This window comes from Meriones unguiculatus, chromosome 3, assembly GCF_030254825.1.
Source record: "Meriones unguiculatus strain TT.TT164.6M chromosome 3, Bangor_MerUng_6.1, whole genome shotgun sequence".
Lineage (NCBI taxonomy): Eukaryota > Metazoa > Chordata > Mammalia > Rodentia > Muridae > Meriones > Meriones unguiculatus.
In genome coordinates this window covers 39,968,550-39,993,066 of record NC_083351.1, presented here as the reverse complement: position 1 = coordinate 39,993,066, position 24,517 = coordinate 39,968,550, and the positions used below count along the sequence as shown (strand labels likewise).

General features: G+C 38.6%; 1 protein-coding gene across 2 annotated transcripts in view; it reads left to right on the top strand.

Moving 5' to 3' along the window:
• Nucleotides 1-24,517, top strand: part of Grin3a (glutamate ionotropic receptor NMDA type subunit 3A) — a 225,287-nt gene that overhangs the window by 66,233 nt on the left and 134,537 nt on the right. For both annotated transcript variants that reach the window (XM_021657702.2, XM_060379904.1), the window contains exon 3: nt 18,021-19,068. In XM_021657702.2, coding sequence (XP_021513377.2) covers nt 18,021-19,068 — 1,048 coding nt within the window. The remainder of the gene's footprint in view (nt 1-18,020; nt 19,069-24,517) is intronic.

Below are 24,517 nucleotides of genomic sequence, written 5' to 3'. Positions count from 1 at the left end.
TTTATGCCAGGCTGAGGAGTTTGCATTTCATGTGTCAGAGGAAACAGAACATTAGCCTAGACATATTCATAAAACCACAGTCCTGTAACAAATTGGCAGAATAAAGCAATACAATACAAAAACCTTGACAATAATTTTTAAACCATTAGAATACAAGAAGTTGTTCCAATTTCTCCCTTGCATGCTCTGAACTGTGAAAGTGAAGGCCAATTTACCTGATGTTTCTGGGATTCTGAATCATAATGCTTATCTAGAGGGCCAGAATGTGAAGTAATCCCCTCTTCTCAGCGATAGAAGTCCTTGGGTTTTAAACAATCCGGGCAAAGGCGATTATAAGAACCCAGGAGCCAAGATGTAGATACCTTCATCTCTCTGACGAAGGGAATTTTTAACTTTTTAGCTGATCAATCATGGTCTTGTTAGTTATTTTGGTGGGTTTTGTTGTTATTTGTTTATTTAACTAGAAACTGAACTTTGGGCCTCACACATCCTAGACAAGCATTTAATCAGTGAGCTCCATTCCCAAAATCATTGTTCTAGTGGTAGTAACGAAGTTGTTGTTGTTGTTGGGGTTTTGTTGTTGTTGTTGCTTTTTATTTTGAGACAGGGTCTTGATAAATTGACCAGTGTAACCTTAAACGTGCTCTATATCCCAGAGTGACTTTGAACATGTCATCCTCCTCCTACCTCACCCTCTCAAGTATCCAGGATTATAGGCCTGTCCACCAAGGGCCAGCTTTAGAGTCCAGCTTTACATTGCTGGGTAGAATGAATAATCTCTTCCTTGAACAGTTTCTTCACTTTGCTTCTGGTATCCTGCAAGAATTCCACCAACTGATAAAGTCAATTTTCTGTGATTGGGTGATGCCATCAGCTGGAGGAACAGAGCATAGGAGATGGAGGACTCTGTTTCAGAAAGCCTCCAGTACTTTTCTCTGTCTTCTCAGCAGTAGAGAACACACACATCTGATCCTTTTACTTCATTTTCCTTCCCCTGGCCGTTCACTTATCACTGAGCCAGCTATTATCACTTCTCTTCCTCTTCTACTATTTTTCTATTACTTCTATTACTATTGCTTCTATTCCTATTATTAATATTTTATGTATCTGCTGGCATCTGCTGCCATTCTTACACTCTCTCTTTAGTTGGTGTGCTCTGATATGCTAACAAACCTTTTCCCTCCTATGTCTTTATACTTACATGGCCAGGCAATATTGAGATTCATTGGCCTTCCCTTACTAGTAAGTCTTTCATTATTGATTCTGCACATGATTTTTCAGACTCTGTTATGCGCCAGGGATCCAGAGACACTAGAAAACTCCAGGAGAAGTGCTAAAGCTCATATTCATTTTTTTAAATTTTATTTTATTTTATTAATTACACGTTATTCACTTTGTATCCCCCCATAAGCCCCTCCCTCCTTCTCTCCTGGTCCCACCCTCTCTCCCCCTTCTTCATGCATGCCCCTCCCCAAGTCCACTGAAAGGGGAGGTCCTTCTCTCCTTCCTTCTGAACTTAGTCTATCAGATCACATCAGGAGTGGCTGCATTGTCATCTTCTGTGGCCTGGTAAGGCTGCTCTCCCCTCAGAGGGAGATGATCAAAGAGCAGGCCAATCAGTTTATGTCAGAGGCGGTCCCTCTTCCCATTACTATGTAACTCACTTGGACACTAAATTGCCATGGGCTACATCTGTGCAGGGGTTCTAGGTTATCTCCATGCCTGGTACTTGATTGGAGTATGAGTCTCTGGGAAGACCCCTGTGTTCAAGTCTTCTGGTTATGTTGCTCTCTTTGTGGGGTTCCTGTCCTCTCCAGATCTTAAATTAATGATGGTGTCATGTCCATTACTGAACACTAGAAAAAAATTTTAAAGAAAAATAGAAAACCTTGGGGTTTCATGACATAATTATAATTTTGGATGCTTCTACCTACTATCTCTATTCTATAGTAGCATTTCCAACTAGTCAAAGGTATTTAAATTGTATAACCTTTAAATTTATTGTTAAACCAATTTACTTTATCCACACTCTAGGGCACTTTCTGGATTAATATAAATCTTGCTTAATTGGGACTTTATTACTTTATGGTTTATATTTTTGGTCCTATGCTATTTAAAATCAAGAGGCAAAATTGCCCATGAGTGAATAATCTCCTAAGTCCTACACCCAGATAGCTGGTTAGCATGAGGCTTCAATACGAACTTTAAGAGAAAAACAGTTGCAGGGAATGCGGACGCCCCAGGCTACATACTGCTGCTCAGCACTGACTCTCCAGTGCCCCAAGGTAAATACATTGCTTATGGGTGAACTTTTAAGGCTGACTGTGACCCTCTTAGCTTAGCTCTCTCTCCTTGAGTACTTGGGGAGTTGACACTTACAGAAGCAAATGCATGTTATAGAGGCTTATATGGATCTATTAGGAAACCCTGTCTCTGACCACTTGACTGAAATCCACTGACAAGTTTTTTCTTTCTGGGTCACTTAAGAAATGACACCAATTGGGTCTAAAATGTGTTCTAAGTCATAAGTACCTCAGTTAAGGAACACTGGAAGTGCACATCATCTCAGGACCTTATTTCAGTGAATATAGGAGGATTCAGATCCAGCAGGTTTTAACGTGGATAATTTTTTCCACATTAGGGAAGCTTCCAAGCTGTTATTTGCCTGAAAGTGAATTTTATCTTTGTTCACATTTTCACTTCACGTGCATTTATTGCAAAATTTGGAGATAGACCAAAAAGTTCTGACTCTGTGGAGGGCAATGTTACAGCTCTACTCTGAATTCTGAATCTGTGTCCAGATTGCTCCATTATCCACATCCTGTAACCTTCCAGAAAGATGTCTGACTGGTCGATATTCCACAATGTTCTCTTTTCAGAACAAGACCCCAGCAATACTGGCAGAGAAATGAGCACTGAGGCTGGTCCTCATACTGGATCTAAAGAACCAGCATGAATTAAGTTAGAGCAATAAACAAAACAAGCAGGAACAGACAAAGAGTGGTCACAAGACACAGTTGTGAAGAGCCAAAGTCCATAACAAAACCCAAGGATAAAGAAATAAACTGGGATATGGAACATATTTCTTACTTCTGTGTGGTATATGGGAGGGGGAGAAAGCAGAAAAGTTGCCGGTTTGCCACTTACAGCACATCAAGGAAATGACAGGTACCATAGACACATGTCAGATTGCTGGTTGAAGCCTCCTCTTCCAACACACAGCACAGCACAAAGTATGCATTGCATTATGACTTGCATTATTTAGTATTTGTCTCCTCTCATGGGAAAATTCAAAGATGTGAGCAGCAATTCTTCCGCTATGAAGTTTTACTTGGAACTGAATTTTTCAACAATTGGCAAAACACAAACTCCCGTGAGTCATACATGTGTGCATATATTTATTGTTAAACTGATACTGTCCACTTACTGGTAGAAGTGTTTTCTGAAAAGATGAGCCTGTGTGTTGTTTTAAAACACAACAATGTCAATGATCACAATATATTGCCACCCAGTGCTCTGAGGTTCAAATTTTAGCAGTTTCTGCTTACTACTGAGTTCCTTATCATCTGAGAGTTTTCCCATTGAAATAATTCTATTTTTGTAACTCATCCATTATTCAGAAGGAAATGTATTTGAATTGTAATGCTTTGAACAGTCTATAAACTGAAAATGCAAAAGCTTCCTGGCTGATTAAGCCCATTCTTTTGGCAAAACAATGAATGCTTTAAGATACTTGTCTGTTCTGAGAAGATGCATTTGCCACATGGACATTTTGAAGAAGTTTCACTGACCTGATGTTGGACTATGTCTAAGATTCATAGCTGATGTGACAGACGAATGTGAGTCTCTTCAGCTTGGCAGAGGGTATGATGAAGCCGACCAGCAAAGGCAGGTTTATTCATTCCTTACACAATGCTATGACACTTTTGCTTTTTCAATGTAAAACATAGAAACTCATGTTTCCAGGAATCTTGTAGTCTAAAAAGTCAAACATGGGGTTAATCAATGAATATTTCAAGAATACATATACTACAAGGAAGACTAGGGATACAGAGACTAGTTTGCACAAAAGTTAAAATATAATATACTCACTTATAAGTGGATACTAGACATTAATATAGGATAAACATACTAAATTCTGTACACTTAAAGAAGCTAAACAAGACCCTGTAAGATGCTCAATCCTCACTCAGAAAGGCAAACAGGATGGACATTGGAAGAAGGAGAAAACAGGGAACAGAACAGGAGACTACCACAGAGGGCCTCTGAAAGACTCTACCCTGCAGGGTATCAAAGCAGATGATGAGACTCATAGACAAACTTTGGGCAGAATTCAGGGAATCTTATGAAAGAAAGGGGAGATAGAAAGACCTGGAGGGGACAGGAGCTCCACAAGGAGAGCAACAGAACCAACATATATGGGCACAGGGGTCTTTTCTGAGACTGATACTCCAACCAAGGACCATGCATGGAGATAATTTAGAACCCCTGAATAGATGTAGCCCATGGCAGCTCGGTGTCCAAGTGAGTTCCATAGTAAATGGGAACAGGGACTGTCTCTGACATGAACTCAGTGGCTGGCTCTTTGATCACCTCTCCCTGAAGCTGGGGGTGCAGCCTTAGGAGGCCACAGAGGAAGACAATGCACCCAGTCCTGATGAGACCTGATAGGCTAGGGTCAGATGGAAAGGGAGGAGGACCTCCCTTATCAGTGGATTTGGGGAAAGGCATGAGAGGAAAAGAGGGAGGGAGGGCAGGATTGGGAGGGGATGAGGGAAGGAGCTACAGCTGTGATACAAAATTAATAGACTGTAATTAATTAAAAAATGAATAAATTTTAAAAAAGAAATAATATACACTGGGCAGATGCCTATAATCCCAGCACTCAGGAAATCAGAGGCAGGCAGATCTCTGTTAGTTGGAGGCCAGCCTAATCTACAAAGCAAGTCTAGGACAGCTACAGAGAGGAACCCTGTCTCAGAAAAAGAGAGAGAGGAAAAGAAGGAAAGAAAAAAGAAAGGAAGGAAGAAAGAAAGAAGGAAGAAAAAAGAAAGAAGAAAAAAGGAAGGAAGGAAGGAAGGAAGGAAGGAAGGAAGGAAGGAAGGAAGGAAGGAAGGAAGGAAGGCAAATACACAGATGATGTCTGACTTGGAGACATGTCTCATAGATGGAGAAATAAAATCAAAGCAGCATGTTCTGATGCAGTTGGAATCAGGTCCGTTCAGCAGTAGTGAACTTTGTTTTCATGTTACCTCTCTGGCCAAAATGCTTAAATTCTTATTAACATAAAAGGAAGCAGATACAAAGGTCTACATCTGTAAAACAAGCAACAAGTGAGAGCTGAGCTAGAAACGAGTGATGTGAATGGATAAGTGTCCTCCAGAGATGCAAAAGAAGAGTAAAATAATAAAAGAAGGTTTTAAAACAATGGGAATAACTAGATGGATTTCACAGAGCACTAGTACTCAGGAGAGCTGGAAAAGGAACAAAGAAGCAGTAATAAACCAAGTGAAGTGGTTCAAGGGATAAAGTCGCTTGCCACCAACTACGGTGACCCCATGAGCTTACTGTGATGAGCACAAATGCCCACATCCATAAACACACAAAATAAGTGAAAACATTTCTAATCAAAGAACTGGTATATCTGGAGCTTAATGAAAGCAGAACAAGAAACATTTAGACGGAATATGTAAGAACAAATAAACCTGAAAACTGAGCCAAATAAACCTAACGAGAACTAGATGGTATTGTTAGGTTCAGACAGTAGGGAAGGAGGACTTCCCCTAGCAGTGGACTCAGAGAGAGGGATAGGGGAGGAAGAGGAAGAAATGTGGGACCAGAAGGAGACAAGGAGCAAGTCACTTTGTATAACTGACATACAAAGTGAATAAATTGTAAAAAGTAATAATAATAAAAAAGAAAGGATGGCATTAGTAACAATGATGTCAACAATTTCTAACCAGTGCCAGGCATAGCAGTGCATGCCTGTAAATCAAGTACTTGGAGGCAGAGTCAAGAACATTAGGAGTTCAAGGTTATCCTCAGCCACATAGGGAGCTCAAGATACCTTGGGTTACATGAAACCTATTCTCAAAGAGGAGGACAAAGAAGAAGGAAAGAAAGAAAGAAAGAAAGAAAGAAAGAAAGAAAGAAAGAAAGAAAGAAAGAAAGAAAGAAAGAAAGAAGGAAGGAAGGAAGGAAGGAAGGAAGGAAGGAAGGAAGGAAGGAAGGAAGGAAGGAAGGAAGGAAAGAAAACATACTGTTAATTGAGCAAAGACAAAAGGTCAAAATTAATTCTCACAGGCAAGATTATTAATAGAGCTTTACAGAGGAGGAACATATCTCCCATTCATCAGAGGGAAAATATTAATATAATGAGATGATCATGAGGGGAAAAGTCAGCTCATTTTTTAAGGTATGAGAGAATAAAGTTGCAGAATTTGTTAATGAACTACGAAGTTTCCCAAGGGGAAAATGAACATTAAGGCTTTATAGAGAAGATAGATATTCCCATGTTTAGATATGATGAATGAACTGCTATAGGAGCAGAGGGGGTTCAAAGACAACAGAGCAGCCTGGAAGAAACAGAAAATGAGTGAGAGCAGTTGGAAGATTTCATGATCAAGGAAGAACAAAGTAGAAGTCAGCGAAAAGAGCTGAGAATAACCTGAGAATAGCTGGGGCCTGAAAGAAGACATGCAAGGACTGTGAAGCTTTTAAACAGCACAAGACTGAAAACAACTGCACTGGGGACAGAACTATTTCAAAATCTAGAACAAAATTCATTTCTTTCTTTTCTTTTCTTTTCTTTTCTTTTCTTTTCTTTTCTTTTCTTTGTAGCCTTGGCTCTCCTGGACTCGCTTTGTAGACCAGGCTGGCAGGCCTCAAACTCACAAAGATCCTCCTGCCTCTGCCTCCATGAAAGAAAAACAAAATTTCTAAGACATATATATTTAAAACCTTATATACCAAATAAGACAAAATGTTTTTCTTTTGTTTTGCAAATCTGTAAAATATATTCTGATCATAGTTTACCTTCTCCCATCTTCTCCGAGATCTTTCCCACCTCCCCACTCTCACAATGTCATTCTCTCTCTCTCTCTCTCTCTCTCTCTCTCTCTCTCTCTCTCTCTCTCTCATAATTAAGAAAAGCAAACAAACCAGAATAAATAAACAACAGTGAAGAAACTCAAGAAACACACATCCAAAATAAACCATAAAAACACAAAATTAGAGCCCCTCTGTGGTAGGTTTCTGTCCTGTTCCCTGTTCTCTCCCTCTTCTGATGTCTATCCCATTTGCCTTTCTGAGTGAGAATTGAGCATCTTAGCCAGGGGCCTACTTCTTGCATAGCTTCTTTAGGTGTACAGATTTAGTATAATTATCCTATATTATATGTCTAATATCCACTTATAAGTGAGTATATACTATGTTTGTCTTTCTGCTTCTGGGATATCTCACTTAGGGGTCTTTTCTGAGACTGATACTCCAACCAAGGACCATTCATGCAGATAACCTAGAACCCCTGCAGAGATGTAGCCTATGGCAGCTCAGTGTCCAAGTGGGTTCCCTAATAATGAGAACAGGGACTGCCTTGAACATGAATTCAGTGGCTGACTCTTTGATCACCTCTCCCTGGGGGGTGGGGTGCAGCCTTAGGAGGCCACAGAGGAAGATAATACAGCCATTCCTGATGAGACCTGGTAGGCTAGGGTCAGATGGAAGGGGAGGAGGACCTCCCCTATCAGTGGACGGGGGAGAGGCATGGGAGAGATATAGAAGGGAAGGTGGGATTGGGAGGTGATGAAGCAGGGGACTACAGCTAGGCTACAAAGTGAATAAATTGTAATAAATTAAAAAATAAATTTAAAAACATTTTAAAAACACAGAATTAGAAGGCATAATATACAAACAAAAGATCAGTAAGGTTAAAAAAAAAAGCCAACAAAGCAACATGAGGCAAAAACTAGGCATTCTACAGTCTGTATAACCACAGAGTTGGATATACAGTAAAGGACTATAGGGAAGAGGAACATCTCCCAAGGAAGGGGAAATGGAATACATAGTTATGAGATATGGGGGACAAACTGGAACAGAAGGGGATGGGGAAAGAAGAGGGTTGTAAGGGAGAGAAATACAGGGAGGGACAGCTAAATCTAAGGGCCATTTGTGGTATGGCATATAAAAACCTGCAAAAGAGGTTTCTTAACATATATGTATAATAATTAAATATATGTGGTTAAATCTAAATGAAGTCCATAAGCAACAGGGAAAGCAATGGCCCAACTAGACATCTTCTGTCACCAAGCAAAACTTCCAGTGTCAGAAATGGGTTACTTCTAATTGAGTTGTTGGCCAATGTTGATTCCATGGAGTCTGGTGGAATCTGAAAGTAACTCGGACTATCACCACAGCTATTAAACAATTGCTTTCTACATATGAATAAGAAGGTTCTACTGCTGAAGGCAACAGTTGTATATCAAACTCAGAGAAATTGAGCTGCTGTGAATTAGAGCCCCTATTTAAAAAAAAATTTTAGAAAATAACATTATTTGTGGTGGATGACGCTATAAAAAGAAGCTTTAGGAAATTTTAGAGCAAGTTAAAGGTAAAATGAATACTGGAAATTATTCAGACAAATTGAATTATGGAAAATCAGGTAAAATATGAATAGTGAAATTCATTAAAAATTACAATAAACACAGCAGGCACCATTCCACAGAAAATGCATACCGACTTTCTCTAATTAGTACCTTGAATATTTACCAGCTTAAAACAGTTTATTAAGTTAGGAAGCAGATTTTCATGTGTGAAAGTACAATAAGCCAAAGCTCAAACCATTTCAGTAATATAGCAATTAGCCATTTTGAAAGCAAAATCTCAAACCATTAGAGTAGTTTATATAGGAACAAAGTAATAAGTATAGTTAAGTAGATAGATCTCAATGATCCAGTTCCAAAATTATGTGGTAAACATGGGTGAAAAATTGTTATTAACCAAAAATATTAAACATAAGCCATATGATAAAACATCAAAATGATGGAATCAAGTAAATACAAGAGCTGTTTTGTTTTTTTTATCATTGTTGTTCATTTGTTTTGTGGGATTGTTTTGTTTGCAGTATTGAGGCTTAAACTCAGCCTCCCACTCATGATGAAAACTCTCTACCATTGAGCTGTATCACCAGCCTTTGAAAAGGGTTTGTTTGCTGGTAGACTTTTACCAAGTTATCTACCCTGGCCTTAAGCTGTTGCCTGAAGAGGCCTGGAACACATGAACCTCCTTCCTGGGCCTCCTGAGTAGTGGAACTTTAGGCTTGAGCTATCTGGTCCAGCCAAGCTTTTCAAAAATAAATAATTAAAATAAGCAAATCTCTTAAAATCATACTTGCAAAAACCTAACTGGCAATTAGGAAGTAAACATAACCTTTTAAAAGAACAGAAAGCAAACTTGTCAAGGATAGGAATATTAATAGATGGTTTTCTACTAAAGCACAAAGTACTAAACTCTGACTAGTAGAAAATTTGAAGAAATCGTAAATTCAGATCATACAGATGTGATCAAATTGCCCGCCACCACATGGAGATTGCCCAAAATAGACCGTATCCTCCAAAATACACCTAAATGAGATGATTTGTGTAATGTTCCAAATCTTTAAAATAGGACCGCTCTAATGATACGAAGAAAGAATAACATTCCAAAGTGTGTTTTCTTCAAAATTTAAAGTTAGCTGCTTGAAAAGTAATTTTTGTTATCACACATTCAATATCTGTTCTAAACACCGTGCCAAGAAACATTTATACATTGTCACAATAAATTTGAGTCCACAAACTGCAATTGCAGTAAATACTGATGAACAGGAAAGTGTGTGGCATAGGTGCATATGCGCCCACATGTGGGGATTGGATGCTGTTACCCAACCCCCAAAAAAAGTATACCCTCCTTAGCTTCAGCTTCCTTTCAAGTATATATAATCCATTACCAAAAGTTGTTCAGTTCTGGGCAAGAAATTAGGGCCTCACAAGTCTAAAAACCCTATGTATTACGAAGCACTAGTTACTATTTGTACAATTTTTATATAAAGGCAATAAAAATCACATCTGGAGATACAGAAGTATCTAATTGGACCATATTAAAACACATATGAAAAGAAAGAAAAAGACAATATTTTCTAACCTAGTAGACAAACTACTAAATAATGCATCAAATAATATGACAGCTAAGGTATTTTAAATATATGACTAACAGAAAGAATAATTTAAGCATACACACAAAGGAAGATGTTTGTGTGTGTTCTTCAACAGATCTCTAAGAAACAAATTAAAATCACAGAAAATCCCTAAAAGTACAGTTAACATGCTTTATGTTATCTGTGAAACTAAAATAAATAAATATTTTCTTGTACACTCAACAGTTATAGAAATCAGTTAAGCATTTCTCACACAAAGGCAGTATTACTGTGCTTTTAAAATAAAACAACTATTTTAGGGTCTGTGGACATATATGAATGGTAGAGCTCTTGCCTAGTATGTAGAATCCCCTCCCTCAAAAGTTCCTATAATACAATAAGATATGAGCATGCTATATTTTTTCACAGTTTATTCATCATATATCCTGATTGAAGTCCCCTCCCTCAACTCCTCCCAGTCCCACCTTCCCCCCACATCCCCCCTGAACATTTCTTTCTTTAATTATTTTTATTTTTATTAATTATAGTTTATTCACTTTGTATCCCCCCTGTACCTCCCTCACTTCTCCCCTCCCAATTCCACCCTCCCTCTTTCCCACCCATGTCCCTCCCCCAGTCCACTGAAAAGGGAAGTCCTCCTCCCCTTCCCTCTGACCCTAGTCTATCAGGTCTTATCAGGAGTGGCTGCACTGTCTTCTTCTGTGGCCTAGTAAGGCTGCTCCCCCTTCAGGGGGAGGTGATCAAAGAGCAGACCAATCAGTTCCTGTCAGAGACAGTCCCTGTCCCCATTACTATGGAGGCCACTTGGATACTGAATTGTCATAGGCTACTTCTGTGCAGGGGTTCCAGGCCATCTCCATGAGTGGTCCTTGGCTGGAGTATCAGTTTCAGAAAAGACCCTAAAAGATCCTAAAAGGCCCAGACTTTTAGGATCTGTCGCTGTCCTTGTGGAGCGCCTATCCTTTCCAGGTCTTCCTATCTCCCACTTCTTTCATACGATTCCCTGTACTCTGCCCAAAGTTTGGCTATGAGTCACAGCATCTGTCTCAATATCCTGCAGGGTAAAGCCTTTCAGAGGCCCTCTCTGGTAGGCTCCTGTCCTATTCCCTGTTTTCTCCCTACTCCGATGTTCATCCTCTTTGCCTTTCTGAATGGGGATTGAGCATCTTAGCCAGAGTCTTCCTTCCTGATTAGCTTCCTTAAGTGTACAGATTTTAGTATGTTTATCCTATATTATATGTCTAGTATCCACTTATGAATGAGTATATACCCTGTGTGTCTTTCTTATCTATGTATCCATTACTTAAGTTCATGTTGAGTTCAGAATGACAAAGGTTGAAAAGGCCTAAAGGTTAACAGGGTCCAAAACATTATAAGAATATATGTCTTCTCAATTAAGCTTGAACTGGCTACACATTTTCCAGCTATCTCTTAGTTTATAGTGAGTTCAGAACAAGGATATTATCTATCTCTCATTCCAAGAAACAAAATAAATTTAGAATGGCTGTATATTATGCCATAAGCTGACAAGGTATAAAGATTTACAACAGAACAGTTTCTTCATTATGATATTAAGGTTTGTACTTAATTTAGATATTTATATGTATGGAAAGGTTAAAGCAACTTGCCTATATTTATGGTGTATACCAGGATTCACGGTGCCATCCCTACAGCGAGGGCTTATCTGAATCCACAAATCTCTCTCAAGCCTGTTTCCTGGTGAGGCATCTGGAGGTCCAAAAACCTCCATAAACTTTCTAAAATTGTTTTAGACGTTATAAAACAATATAACTTTTAAAAATGTTTGAATCAAATCAGTAATTTCATAATCATAAATTAATTCATCTAAACAGCAGTTCATCTTCAATAAGATCCTGTGAGAAGCTTATCCAATCAGAATGGGTAAATACCCACAAAGTGATGGTTCACAGCATTCCAGATTTTATTGAAATTCAGCAGCAATGCAGAAATGACAGGGTATCAGAAGTTGGAAGCAATTCTGGAGTGCATCACAGTACAGAGCCTGAAAAATACCAATTACCTTCCAGAGAGCCAACATGCCTATTGAACCTTACAAAATCAATGGTTCTTGACATGGTGTCAGATGCTGGAAGCAATGCTCGGGTGCATCATGGTACAGACCTTGCAAAATATCAAACTACCTTCCAAAAAGCCCACATGCCTCTTGAGTGCCTTTAACAGAACAGCTCTTGACAACTATTTCATAGTGAACACATGTTGCCTGATAGATTGGTATTGTACTATGCAGCATGCATGTAGGCAACAGCTTCAGTGTAAACCCCTTCTCCTGCTTACAGGCTGAAGAGCACTTCCCAGCTATATAAAAACTAGCCAGCAGGGAGAGTTTTCTGACCAGTTCAAAACTGATTTCTCAAGGTCCTGAAATATCTTAGCAATAAGACATTACCATCTAGTTGTGCTGAACAACCTAATGTAATGACAATCACCTATACTATTTTGAGTACCTCTGGGGCCTCGCTGACCAATAACTCATAGAAAGGTAACCCATGGCACTAAGATTTTCATTTAATAATTCATACTATGTGGGAACAGCATTGTTCACCCATACAGGGTTATTCCTCTGTTCAAACCTGGGTTTTTTGTTGTTGTTGATGATGATGATGATATATTTTTAATTATCTCAAAAACTAGTAGGATTTCTTAAGATTTTCCCATGCATCCTTAGTTTTGATTAATCTGCATGCTATCCCTTTTTTCTCCCACTCTATACACTAATCCCCACTTAAACCTTTAGCTCCTAGTATTGACCCCTCTATTATTTCATATCATGTACGTTCCACTATGCACTCTTATTATATTTAAGATTAGAATTGCAAGGTCACAGACTTCCGTGCAGCTTCTTCATGCACACTTCTTTTGGGGTAGCCCTTTCCTTGCTCTCTCATTTTCTTTTTCCCATCACAATACAACCCACTTGAACCTTTCTGTCTCCAGTATTCCCCCTCTATTTTCATTTCACCTATATTTTAATAGCCCCCTCTCCCTAATTGCAGCCCCACCAAAAGCCTACTTAGCTCCCTGCATTACACTGGTCCTCCAGGTTAGATTTTTATTATAGCAAGGATGAAATTTTTGAAGAATAAAAAGAAATAAAAATGCAATTTAAAAAAGCCTGGCCCAGATAATTTTATAACTGAGTCACAACACCTCTATTAGCAGAGCAAAATCCTAATCTACTAAGATTTATCTTACTCATTTCTTAGAAAAGTCCCTTGCTTCCTTTCTTTTAAAAATACTTTTTAGCTCACTTTAAAAATACAATAAAATTTCTCTCAATGTATTAAAGGGAGAAAGAGATAATAGCATCTCTGATTTATCTTTTTAATCATAAATATTTTAGATTTATTTACTTTATTTTACATACAAATGTTTTGCCTGCATGTATGTTTGCACTCCATTGTGCAGGATAAGTGCCTGTGAAGGTCAGGACTATAACATATTTGGAACTAGAATTAGCATGATTGTGAGCCACAGTGTGTTTGCACCCAGGACAGCTTCTTCTTCTTCTTCTTCTTCTTCTTCTTCTTCTTCTTCTTCTTCTTCTTCTTCTTCTTCTTCTTCTTCATCTTCTTCTTCTTCTTCTTCTTCTTCTTCTTCTTCTTCTTCTTCTTCTTCTTCTTCTTCTTCTTCTTCTTCTTCTTCTTCTTCTTCTTCTTCTTCTTCTTCTTCTTCTTCTTCTTCTTCTTCTTCTTCTTCTTCTTCTTCTTCTTCTTCTTCTTCTTCTTCTTCTTCTTCTTCTTCTTCTTCTTCTTCTTCTTCTTCTTCTTCCTCTTCTTCTTCTTCTTCTTCTTCTTCTTCTTCTTCTTCTTCTTCTTCTTCTTCTTCTTCTTCTTCTTCTTCTTCATCTTTCCTCACACAGGAATTATTGTCAGCTTCTTTCTCCTTCCAAAGTACCACCTAGACACCAGGCACAGGAAGAGTCAGGTTCCTGGCCCAAAAAAATTCCCTCAGTGGCTCCCCACCACCTTCAGTGAGGCCTCAGATCTAACATAATTTGTTTTCCGCCCCTTGTCCCTGGACTTTTATTTTTTTTAACCACTTATGCCTCATGGCAAAAGTTTATGGATTTTGTACATGCATCTTTGCCCAGTTAAGTGCATCTTTTCCCAGCTTCTATTCCTGGAAAGGAAAAGCTTAATTTTCAAGACTCAGCCCTGCTCTTGCTTCTCTAATATTTTTTTCCTTGGAATCCTTGATCAGAATGTCCAAGCTCATACTTCTATACATTTTCTCTGATTCCATCTTCAACTACCTTTCACCATGAAAGATGTCAAGCACATACCTATATCAGTGATGTGGGACTTTGTTTTTAATAAACTGTCATTTTCTTAGAGAAAACTTCTTGCCATCTTTGCTTTCCCTCCTTTGCAACTATTACTCCAAAACTTTCGTGTATTACTTTCGTGAAATGTTTTTCTTTCTCTCTTTGTAGAGTATAAGTACATAAACTAGTGCCTCCTCTATTCACTTAGGATATCAAACAATGTGTGGCATACAGTCACTATTAATGACTAATTCAATGTTTGAATGATTGATGTGTCATTTTAAACACCTTTCTTCTATTTTTTTTAATGAATGAAAGCATCTTTTAATTAGCATGTCAAGATTTTTGTATGACTTCCAAACTAGATCATTAATATATTAAACACTGATCTGGTATATACTGTGAGCTGTCTCAAAGATCATTTTGTGTAAGTTTCAAGCTAAAAATGTTATTTAGGTTGCCTTACCCATCAACACTTATTATTGACTCATAACATAACTGGAGTCTTTTAATAAAATCAAATTAACTACAGAGCTTCATTCTTTTATGTAGAATGGTGCCTTGGGGGGGGGGGAATGCTAAACTTCTTACTTTAAAAAATCATGTGCAAAACACAGGGCGAAGCTAGGTTCTTGTTTCTACAGTAAGATTTAAGCCAGATGAATCTGTGAACCCACCAATATCAAATACATTATAATATTCTTTACATGGTCTTGGAGTCATTGCTGGAATTGCTTATGTACTTTTTTACAAAAAAAAAAAAAAAACTAGACTTTGAGCTTTTTAAGTCAACGAGGTGGCTTTTATCTCAACAGACATAGGTACTAAGCATGGCAGCAAGTGCTTTGTATCCATTTATCTTGCCAACAAAATGATTCCTCATTTTCTTTTCTTTCTAACTCACCCAAGAAAGAGTCCATGATAAGTACAGAAGAGCATGGTAGAATTCAATTTAAGCAAAAAAAAAAAATTGCATTTGAACCTTTTAATCTTTCAGGTAATAGAGTGAAAACCCAGACTTAGCTACCCATTGTCATTCTTTCACAAAGAACACATAGTGAGGGTGACTATAGCCAAAAGCTATCAATGAGATAGTTTTCACTTATCCTCACTATAAAATGAAAAATAAAAAACACATATTATCTGTCTTAAATGCAAATTCTCTAACAAAATTTCTTCATTACAATATCACAGTAAACTATGCACTAGGTTTTATGGGCTGCAGTGATATTGGAGATATTAAGAATATGGGTTGATTTTCTTTTTCTTTCTTTCTTTTTTGTGACAAATGCCTGCCACTGAGACATTGGGCATTGTCCTTCGCCAATAACAAGAAATGACTTTACCAGACTGTGGAATTCATGAATCTATGAAGACTTCTACAGACTTCTAATGCCTTTTACTGAGATGATTCAGAACCTTCTAATTAAGACTCCATCATCATTGAGACCCAAATTCTCTTAAACTAATGAAATGTTCTTCTTATTACAACCTTCACTTTATGTTTCTGTGATCACAGAATTGACCCCAATGAAACTTTCCAATTTACTGCCAGCATTTTCATCCCCTGGGTTGTGCCAGCAGCCTGTGTGCGTGCATGTTTTAAGAAATCTAAAAGTAAATATCTCATTAGAAATATCATCATACTTGTTCTTCTTTTACAGCACCAAGGGAATTGTCAATTGATTAATCTATATGTGATTTTTAATGATTTGGATCCTTGCTTCTCTGAAGTAGAAAACTGTTTTAAAGTCTAAGATAGCTGAGACTTCATTACTTGTTGCATAATAGAATTTATTTAAGTAGTAGAGCCCTACTGGGGTGCACTAGCATGAGTGATTGCCATTACATGCAATTTACCACAACAAATGGTTTCATTGCCTTTAGTACCAGTAGCACCTTCAAATGTGATTAACACTTAACACTAATGAAAATTAGGGCATATTTCACACTTTCTGATTTTTCTATATTCCTTCAGTGGCAACATGACTTCTCAGCAAGACTTCTTTTGAATTTGTAAATTATGAAATATACATGTGGCAGACAATTCATGAACATGTTCTCTGAGCAGCTAGATAGGTGCCTCAAAATGCCTACTATGCTAAACCCCACATTTCAATATAATTCCTTCTCATTTTAAATATGCTGAAGCAACTGATAAGGGTTTATCCTAAGGCAGGATTTGGTCTCCAGATAAGAACACCATAGCACTACATCAGAAGGTATGCTGTGTGTTATATGCATTGTTTGCAAGTCTTGTGATGAACCAAAAAATAGTTTCCCCCATTGCTAAAGATAAAATTGTAGCTTCAAGTCAAGTAGCCTGCTCAGTGTCACTACTATTAAATAACTGGGTCAAGATTCAAATGCAGGACCATCTGACACCAAAAAAGCCTGAGCTTTTGTTCTGAAATGATCATATTTAAGTATAGGTGTTAGCTGTTGCCCTCTTCTCTTTCTGCTCAAGAAACAGATGCTGTGACCAAACTTTTTCTGTCTAGTCAGTGTCAAAAGGTATACCGAAAGTATTCAAGCTCACAAGGTTACAAATCATGTAGCATTCAGTTAGTGATTTTCCTTGCTTTGACTTCTGGCAGAGTCTTTCTCTAGAGTCAGGGCCAGTTGTTTTTCTCTAATGATGAGGGCAGGTAGCCTAAGGCTGTCCTGGGAACAGCAAGTTTATTTATCATCTTCTTCTTTGTTCTGTGGATAATATCCAGTATGCATCTCTGATTGGCCCCATGAGGAGTCATATGCTAATTTTTCTGCTCTGCAAGGAAAAACATTGTACAAAAGCCAGCTTTTCCCTAATTTATAAATGCAATTTTAAACAATTATAAAATAACATATATATTTATTAAAACTCATTCCTATAACAAAAATTTCATAGAACAGATTTTATCACAATCAAAAATACTAAACAGTAGAAGCGAATGTCAAAGATGTTCAACGCCTCCATAAGTTGAAACCTGTAAGAATATGTAATTCAGTGAATGCTTTTAAAAAACAATTAAAATATTTGGAGTAAAACCAATTGTCAAGCACCATCCAGAACTAGACCCTGAAGGTAAGATCTCATTAGTTCAATGAAATAGAACACTTCCAGAAAGTTTATATTATTCTTGAAGAAAGAATAGACAGACAAAATCTTTATTTTTAAAAGGAGAACTCCCCAGGGAAGAGCATACCAATTGGTTTTCCAGTACCAAATGGTCAGTCCTGAATACTCACACAAGTAACATTATACACACTAAGCAGTTTGTGCATATATGTATACCACAACAATTATTGAAAAAAACAAGTGGATTTTTATTAATTTTAAAGAGAGCAAGGAAGGGTATATGAGAAGGTCTGAAGGAAGAAAAGAAAAAGAGAAAGTGGTGTGATTATAAAATCTCAATAAATAAAAGAAATATTTTTAGTAGGGCTTCTTTTCATTAAGACAGAGAAGCACAGATCACCACTGGGTCTTGACTTTGGCATTGCCTCTCTTTCTTACTTTCTACTTTTGATCCTCTTTACCAGGTTTTTAGCCAACACCACTTTCAGAGGTCTCAGTGGTTCCATCAAAGTAAAAGGTTCCACCATCATCAGCTCAGAAAACAACCTTTTCATCTGGAACTTACAGCATGACCCTATGGGAAAGCCAATGTGGACTCGCCTGGGCAGCTGGCAAGGGGGGAGGATTGTCATGGACTCTGGGATATGGCCAGAGCAGGCCCAGAGGCACAAAACTCACTTCCAGCACCAGAACAAGCTACACTTGAGAGTGGTGACCTTGATTGAACACCCATTTGTTTTCACGAGAGAAGTAGACGATGAAGGCTTATGCCCTGCTGGACAACTCTGTCTAGACCCTATGACTAATGACTCTTCCATATTGGACAGCCTGTTTAGCAGCCTCCACAGCAGTAATGATACAGTGCCAATCAAATTCAAGAAGTGTTGCTACGGGTATTGCATCGATCTGCTGGAACAGCTGGCAGAAGACATGAACTTTGACTTTGACCTTTATATTGTAGGGGATGGAAAGTATGGAGCTTGGAAAAATGGTCACTGGACTGGTCTGGTTGGGGATCTCCTGAATGGAACTGCCAACATGGCAGTCACATCTTTCAGCATCAATACAGCACGAAGCCAGGTGATAGATTTTACCAGCCCTTTCTTCTCAACCAGTTTAGGCATCTTAGTAAGAACTAGAGACACAGCAGCTCCAATTGGAGCCTTCATGTGGCCACTCCACTGGACCATGTGGCTGGGGATTTTCGTGGCTCTGCATATCACTGCCATCTTTCTCACTCTGTATGAATGGAAGAGCCCCTTTGGTATGACTCCTAAGGGACGAAACAGAAACAAAGTCTTCTCCTTCTCCTCAGCCTTGAATGTCTGCTATGCCCTTTTGTTTGGCAGAACAGCGGCCATTAAACCTCCAAAATGCTGGACTGGAAGATTTCTTATGAATCTTTGGGCCATTTTCTGTATGTTTTGCCTCTCTACATACACAGCGAACTTGGCTGCTGTCATGGTAGGAGAGAAGATCTATGAAGAGCTTTCTGGGATTCATGACCCGAAGGTAATTGTTCACTTTACTCCAGCTTTCTTTGTTGCCATAATAACTTTATATGTTTTGTCTAATTCTGTGGTATACATGTATTCTTCATGTAATTCAAAAGTATTCTGTAAGTAAGACCAAAGAAATGGTACAGTTAGTAAAGTAAGTGAACCACAAGATGAGGACATGCATTTTTGTCCATAGAACTCACATAAAATGCTTCAAGGGAAGGGTTAACATATTTTGGCCAGTGAGTTCAGGGCCACTGAAAGACCTGTATATAAAAACAAGTTTGATGACATCCTGAGGAGTAAGGAAACTTCAAGGTCTACTGCTTGCATCCACATGAACACACACAGAGAGAAATGCACCTACATACATGTGTTCACATGTATGTGAACACACAAATATTCTCTGTGCCAACAGCATAAACCAGTTAAACAGATTTTACCAAGTTAAGCTAAATGGGTAATGGTTATCGTTGTCGTTATTGTTATCTTTTACTATTTTCTCAAGTAAAACAAAGCTGGAGGCATTGTAGGTATTTGTTTTAGAGATACTATTGCTTATACAAGCATCTACTACTGTAGCTTCTCCTGGTTGTTTAACCATTTGACAGAATGGCTATTGAAGAATGGTTTTGCAGTGCAACAATAGTTCATAGAATTTTACCCACAGAAATTCTCACAACTTGATTAATTACTTTGGGAGAAAATTAATAGAAATAATCAGAGAAAGCAAATTTTAAATAGCAAAGCATTTGTTTTATTATTAAAATACTCAAAGCAATGGAAAGAGCTGACATGTTATCTAAGCACACAGCTGTGAAGAACCTCACAGAACCCGAAGGAGTTCTGAACTGGGGTTTGAAGACTAGCTAAGGGCAGGGTATACTTACAGAGTAAGGAAAACTGTATAGTCAGCCACCTAGGGTTAAGGAAGGGTCCTTACAGTACCTTTGGAATGTCCAAGATAGAAATTTTTATCTGTCTTATATGTCTCAGATATCCAACTGTAGGGGTAGAAGGAAGCAGAGAGGAAGACACATACAAATCATGGTGTGATGATTAACTATTTTTAGCTTGGCTGGGTGTAGAATGACCTAGAGTGTGTGTTTCCAGAAAGGTCTGAGGAGGGAGGGAGGATGTACCCTGAATGTGGGAAACACCATCCCATGGTCTGGGGACCAAAAGTGAACAAAAATAGAGGCCAGAAGGACATTAAGAATTACATCTCTCTGCTTCCTGACTGTAGGCATAAGACCAACACATGCCCCAAACTCATGCCATCATGGCTTCTTTGCAACTGTCTATATCCCCTCAACATAAAATGTAATAGTCTCTTTTTCTATTAATTTGTGCTTTTTGTCAGCTATTGGGCTACAGCAATAAGAAAAACAATTAGTACACCAGTAACACTCAGGCAAGGACAGCCATATCAATGATTTCTCTGAATTAAAACAGGGTCTCTTTCAATGTGTGACTAAGTAGAAACTCAAGTCTACCCAGTTTGAATAAGGCTGGGGAACCCATTGGAATCAGGTCTGGGGGTAGATTGAAGCCCTTCTAGAGATACAGATAATAAGCAGAGTGCACCCAAATGTACAGGAAATAGCTGGTACAGATAGAAACACTAAGAACACACCATGATCAAGGCAGGTGGAACGAAGTCTTTCAAATGGTGCAGTCATCAGCATGCCTTTCCTGATACCTCCTGCCACTCAGAGTTCAAGGTATTGATTCCTATGTTACACACTTCTATTGAATACTACCAATTCATTCCATAAAACATCAGGAAATCCATCAACTGTTCTCAGCAACTGATGGAGTGGCCCAGAGGACTGGTTGCATCTACAGAGAATTCTCATGGTCAGTAGTGAAAAGAACATAAAGTCTACACCACAACCAAAAGAACATGTACCTATATGCAGCTGCAAACTTCCTGATGTGTAAATGAGCCACAAAAATGGACTCAGATAAAAAAGAAAAATGCTTCACTAACTAGGAGAGGGATTGTGTTGCTTCTTAATGCACACGCAGGACTGGATGTTATGAGCTGGAATTCAGCCAAATGCAAATAAGTTCTTTAGAAGAAAACAAATGCAGCACCTCAAAGAGAGACTCTGGTGACACGCTAACATTCACACTCCAGAGCAGTGCTAGTATCCGTCATTTATCACTTCTGCAGGAGTCCCGTAGATCTCTTGAAGATTTGGTCTTGATAGACTTATGTAGATTTTGTGCAAGGATCCTGGCAATGCGACTTCGCAGTTAAAAACTGGAAATAGAAACCATTCATCCCACTGTACTACAAAAACAATCAAATCTGTGCTTGTTGTGCAGATTGGAGATGTAAAAGGCTGAGAACAATTCTGACTACGGTTTCATTCATCAGAAGTAGGTTGGCCATAATTAAGTTATGGGAGTCATGCATGAGAAACCTGAAGCAGTGGCTATTGAGGAAATTAAGAAGAAAATATGACAGGTAAACTATACACAGAAGAATGACTTTTAAGAAAAAAGACATAGTTGTGGAGCTGAGGAGATGATTCAGTCAGTAAAGTGCTTGCTGTACAAGCATGAGGACCTGAGTTTGAGTCTTCAGTACCCACATAAAAAGCCAGGAAGTTCCTCTTCCCATTACTATGTAACCCACTTGGACACTAAACTGTCATGGGCTACATCTGTGCAGGGGTTCTAAGTTATCTCCATGTATGGTACTTGGTTGGAGTATGAGTCTCTGAGACATTCCCTGTGTTCAAATTTCTGGTTCTGTTGCTCTCCTTGTGGGGTTCCTGTCCTCTCCAGATCTTACTATTTCCCACTTCTTACTTAAGATTCCATGCACACTGCCCAACAGTTGGCCATAAGTCAGCCTGCTCTTTGATCACCTCCCCCTGAGGGGGGAGCAGCCTTACCAGGCCACAGAAGATGACAATGCAGCCACTCCTGATGAGATCTGATAGACTAAGATCAGAAGGAAGGAGAGGAGGGCCTCCCCCATCAGTGGACTTGGGGAGGGGCATGCGTGAAGAAGGGGGAGAGAGGGTGAGAATGGGAGGGGAGGAGGGAGGGGCTTATGAGGGGATACAAAGTGAATGAAGTGTAATTAATAAAAATTAAAATTAAAATAAAAAAAAACACTGGATTCCAATACTCAAATACTAGAATACTCGAAGCAAGCCAAAAAAAAAAAAAAACAGGCATGGGTATGTCTTTTAGCCAAACTGGCAAAAGTAGACACAATGATCCATAGGGTTTTTTTCGCCAGCTAGTCTAACTGAATAAGTGAGCCCCAGGTTCACTGAGCAACACTGTCTCAAAAAAAAAAAAAAAAAAGATGGAAAGTAACTGAGGAATAATCAATGTTGCCTTCTAGCCTACACATGCACATGAGCACATGTGCTTGACGGTACACACACAAAACAGTCATTTAGTCCCTAACACCACCAAAATAAGATAAACTTTTTAGAAAACTAACCTTGCCCACAAGAAAAAAGTCTCCCAAAATGCACTGAGTCAATTTTCTGTTACAGCAATTCATTTCTCAATAACACAAACAAATCTCATATAAACATGCTCAGTCTCAGATAATGGATGAATGCCCAACGAAGGCTCATAAAACTGTGTGTTTACTCGTGTTGCTTTCATTAAAGTTTCTCATGGACAGCTTAGACATAAAGACACTTAGATTGTTTGGCCAGGTACCCACACTTGGCACATTAATTTTTGTAGAATGATATTGATGACATGACTTTTCAGATTTCATTCAGACACGTGGTATACTGTAAATAATATAATTTACCCACAGAAAGGTAAGATATGAATAATTTTCAATGCCTTGGTCACTCAGTATTCATTTCTATGCATAACATAGCTATGTTAAGGTTCTAATAGTGTATAAAATAGATGCCCAAGAAAGAAGGTAGCAGGGAGAAAAAATGCTGTATGAAGAAAAGCAACAGAAATAAGAAGTCCTGGTGTGATAGAGGGTGAGATACTTGGAGAGCTGATGTGGAGGAAAAAGAAGTACTCTGTGTCAAAACTCGCAGAACTTGGATTATGTTTCTGTAGAATGAATTTCAATTTTTTTCTTTTACTATTAGTAGTAATAGTAGTACTTCAGTTCATTCACTTTTTATCCCGGTTGTAGCCCCCTCACTCATCTCCTCTTGGTACCATCTTCCTCACCTATTCTTCTCCCCTAGTCTACTGACAGAGGAAGTCCTCCTCTCCTACCCCCTAGCTTATCAGGTCCCATCAAGACAGTCTGGATCCTCTCCTTCTGTGGGCTGGCAAGGTCACCCCAACAGGGAGACATGATCAAGGAGCAAGCAACCGGGTTTGTGTCAGAGACTGTCTCTTCTCCCCTTACTAGGGAACTCACATGGAGACTGAACTAGCTGTGGGCTACACCTGAGCAGAGGGTCTAGGTCCTAGGCTGATGCATCAGTCTGTGAACTACCCACTGGGTCCAGCTTTTTTGGCTTTGTTGGTGTCCTTGCGGAGCTCCAGTACCCTCCAACTCTTTCTATATCCCCCTTTTTCCATAAAAATTCTTTTCATTCTGGCAAAAGTTTGGCTGTGGATCTCTGAATCTGCCTCAATCCCCTGCTGGATAGAGTCTTTTAGAGGACATCTGTGATAGGCTCCCATCCTGTTCCCTCTCTTCTACCACTTCTGGTGTCTATTCTGTTTTCCCTTCTGAATGAGAATTAAATCTTTTCTAGGGTCCTCCTTGTTATTTGGCTTCTTTAGGTCTGTAGATTTTAGAGTGTTTATCTTATGTTATATAAGTGATATAAGTGAGAATAAAACATGCATCTCTTTCTGCTTCTGGGTGACCTCACTCAGGATGATCTCTTCTAGATCCATCCATTTGCCTGCAAATTTCATGATTTCCTTCTTTTTAATAGTTAAATAGTATTCCATTGTGTAAATATATCACAATTTCTGCATCCATTCCTCAGTTGAGGGACATCTAGGTTGTTTCCAGATTGTGGTATTATGATTAAAGCTGCCATGAACATAGTTGAACAAATGTCCTTGTTGTATGGTTGAGCATCTTTCAGATATATGCCCAGGAGTGGTATAGCTGGGTCTTGAGGTAGCACTATTGCTAATTTTCTGAGAAAGGGCCAGATTGATTGCAAAAGTAGTTGAATAAGTTTACATTCCCACCAGAATGGAAGGAGGGTTCCCCTTTCTCCACAACCTCTCCAGAATGTGTTGTCACTGAGTTTTTTATCTTAGTTATTCTTACAGGTGTGAGATGGAATCTCAGAGTCATATTGATTTGCATTTTCCTGATGACTAAGGATTTTGAAAAATTCTTTGTTTCTCTGCCATTTGATATTCCTCTGTTGAGAATTCTCTGTTTAGCTCTATACCCCACTTTTTAAAATTTATTTATTTTTTTATTCATTACAATTTCTTCACTTTGTATCCCAGCAGTAGCTCCTTCCCTTATC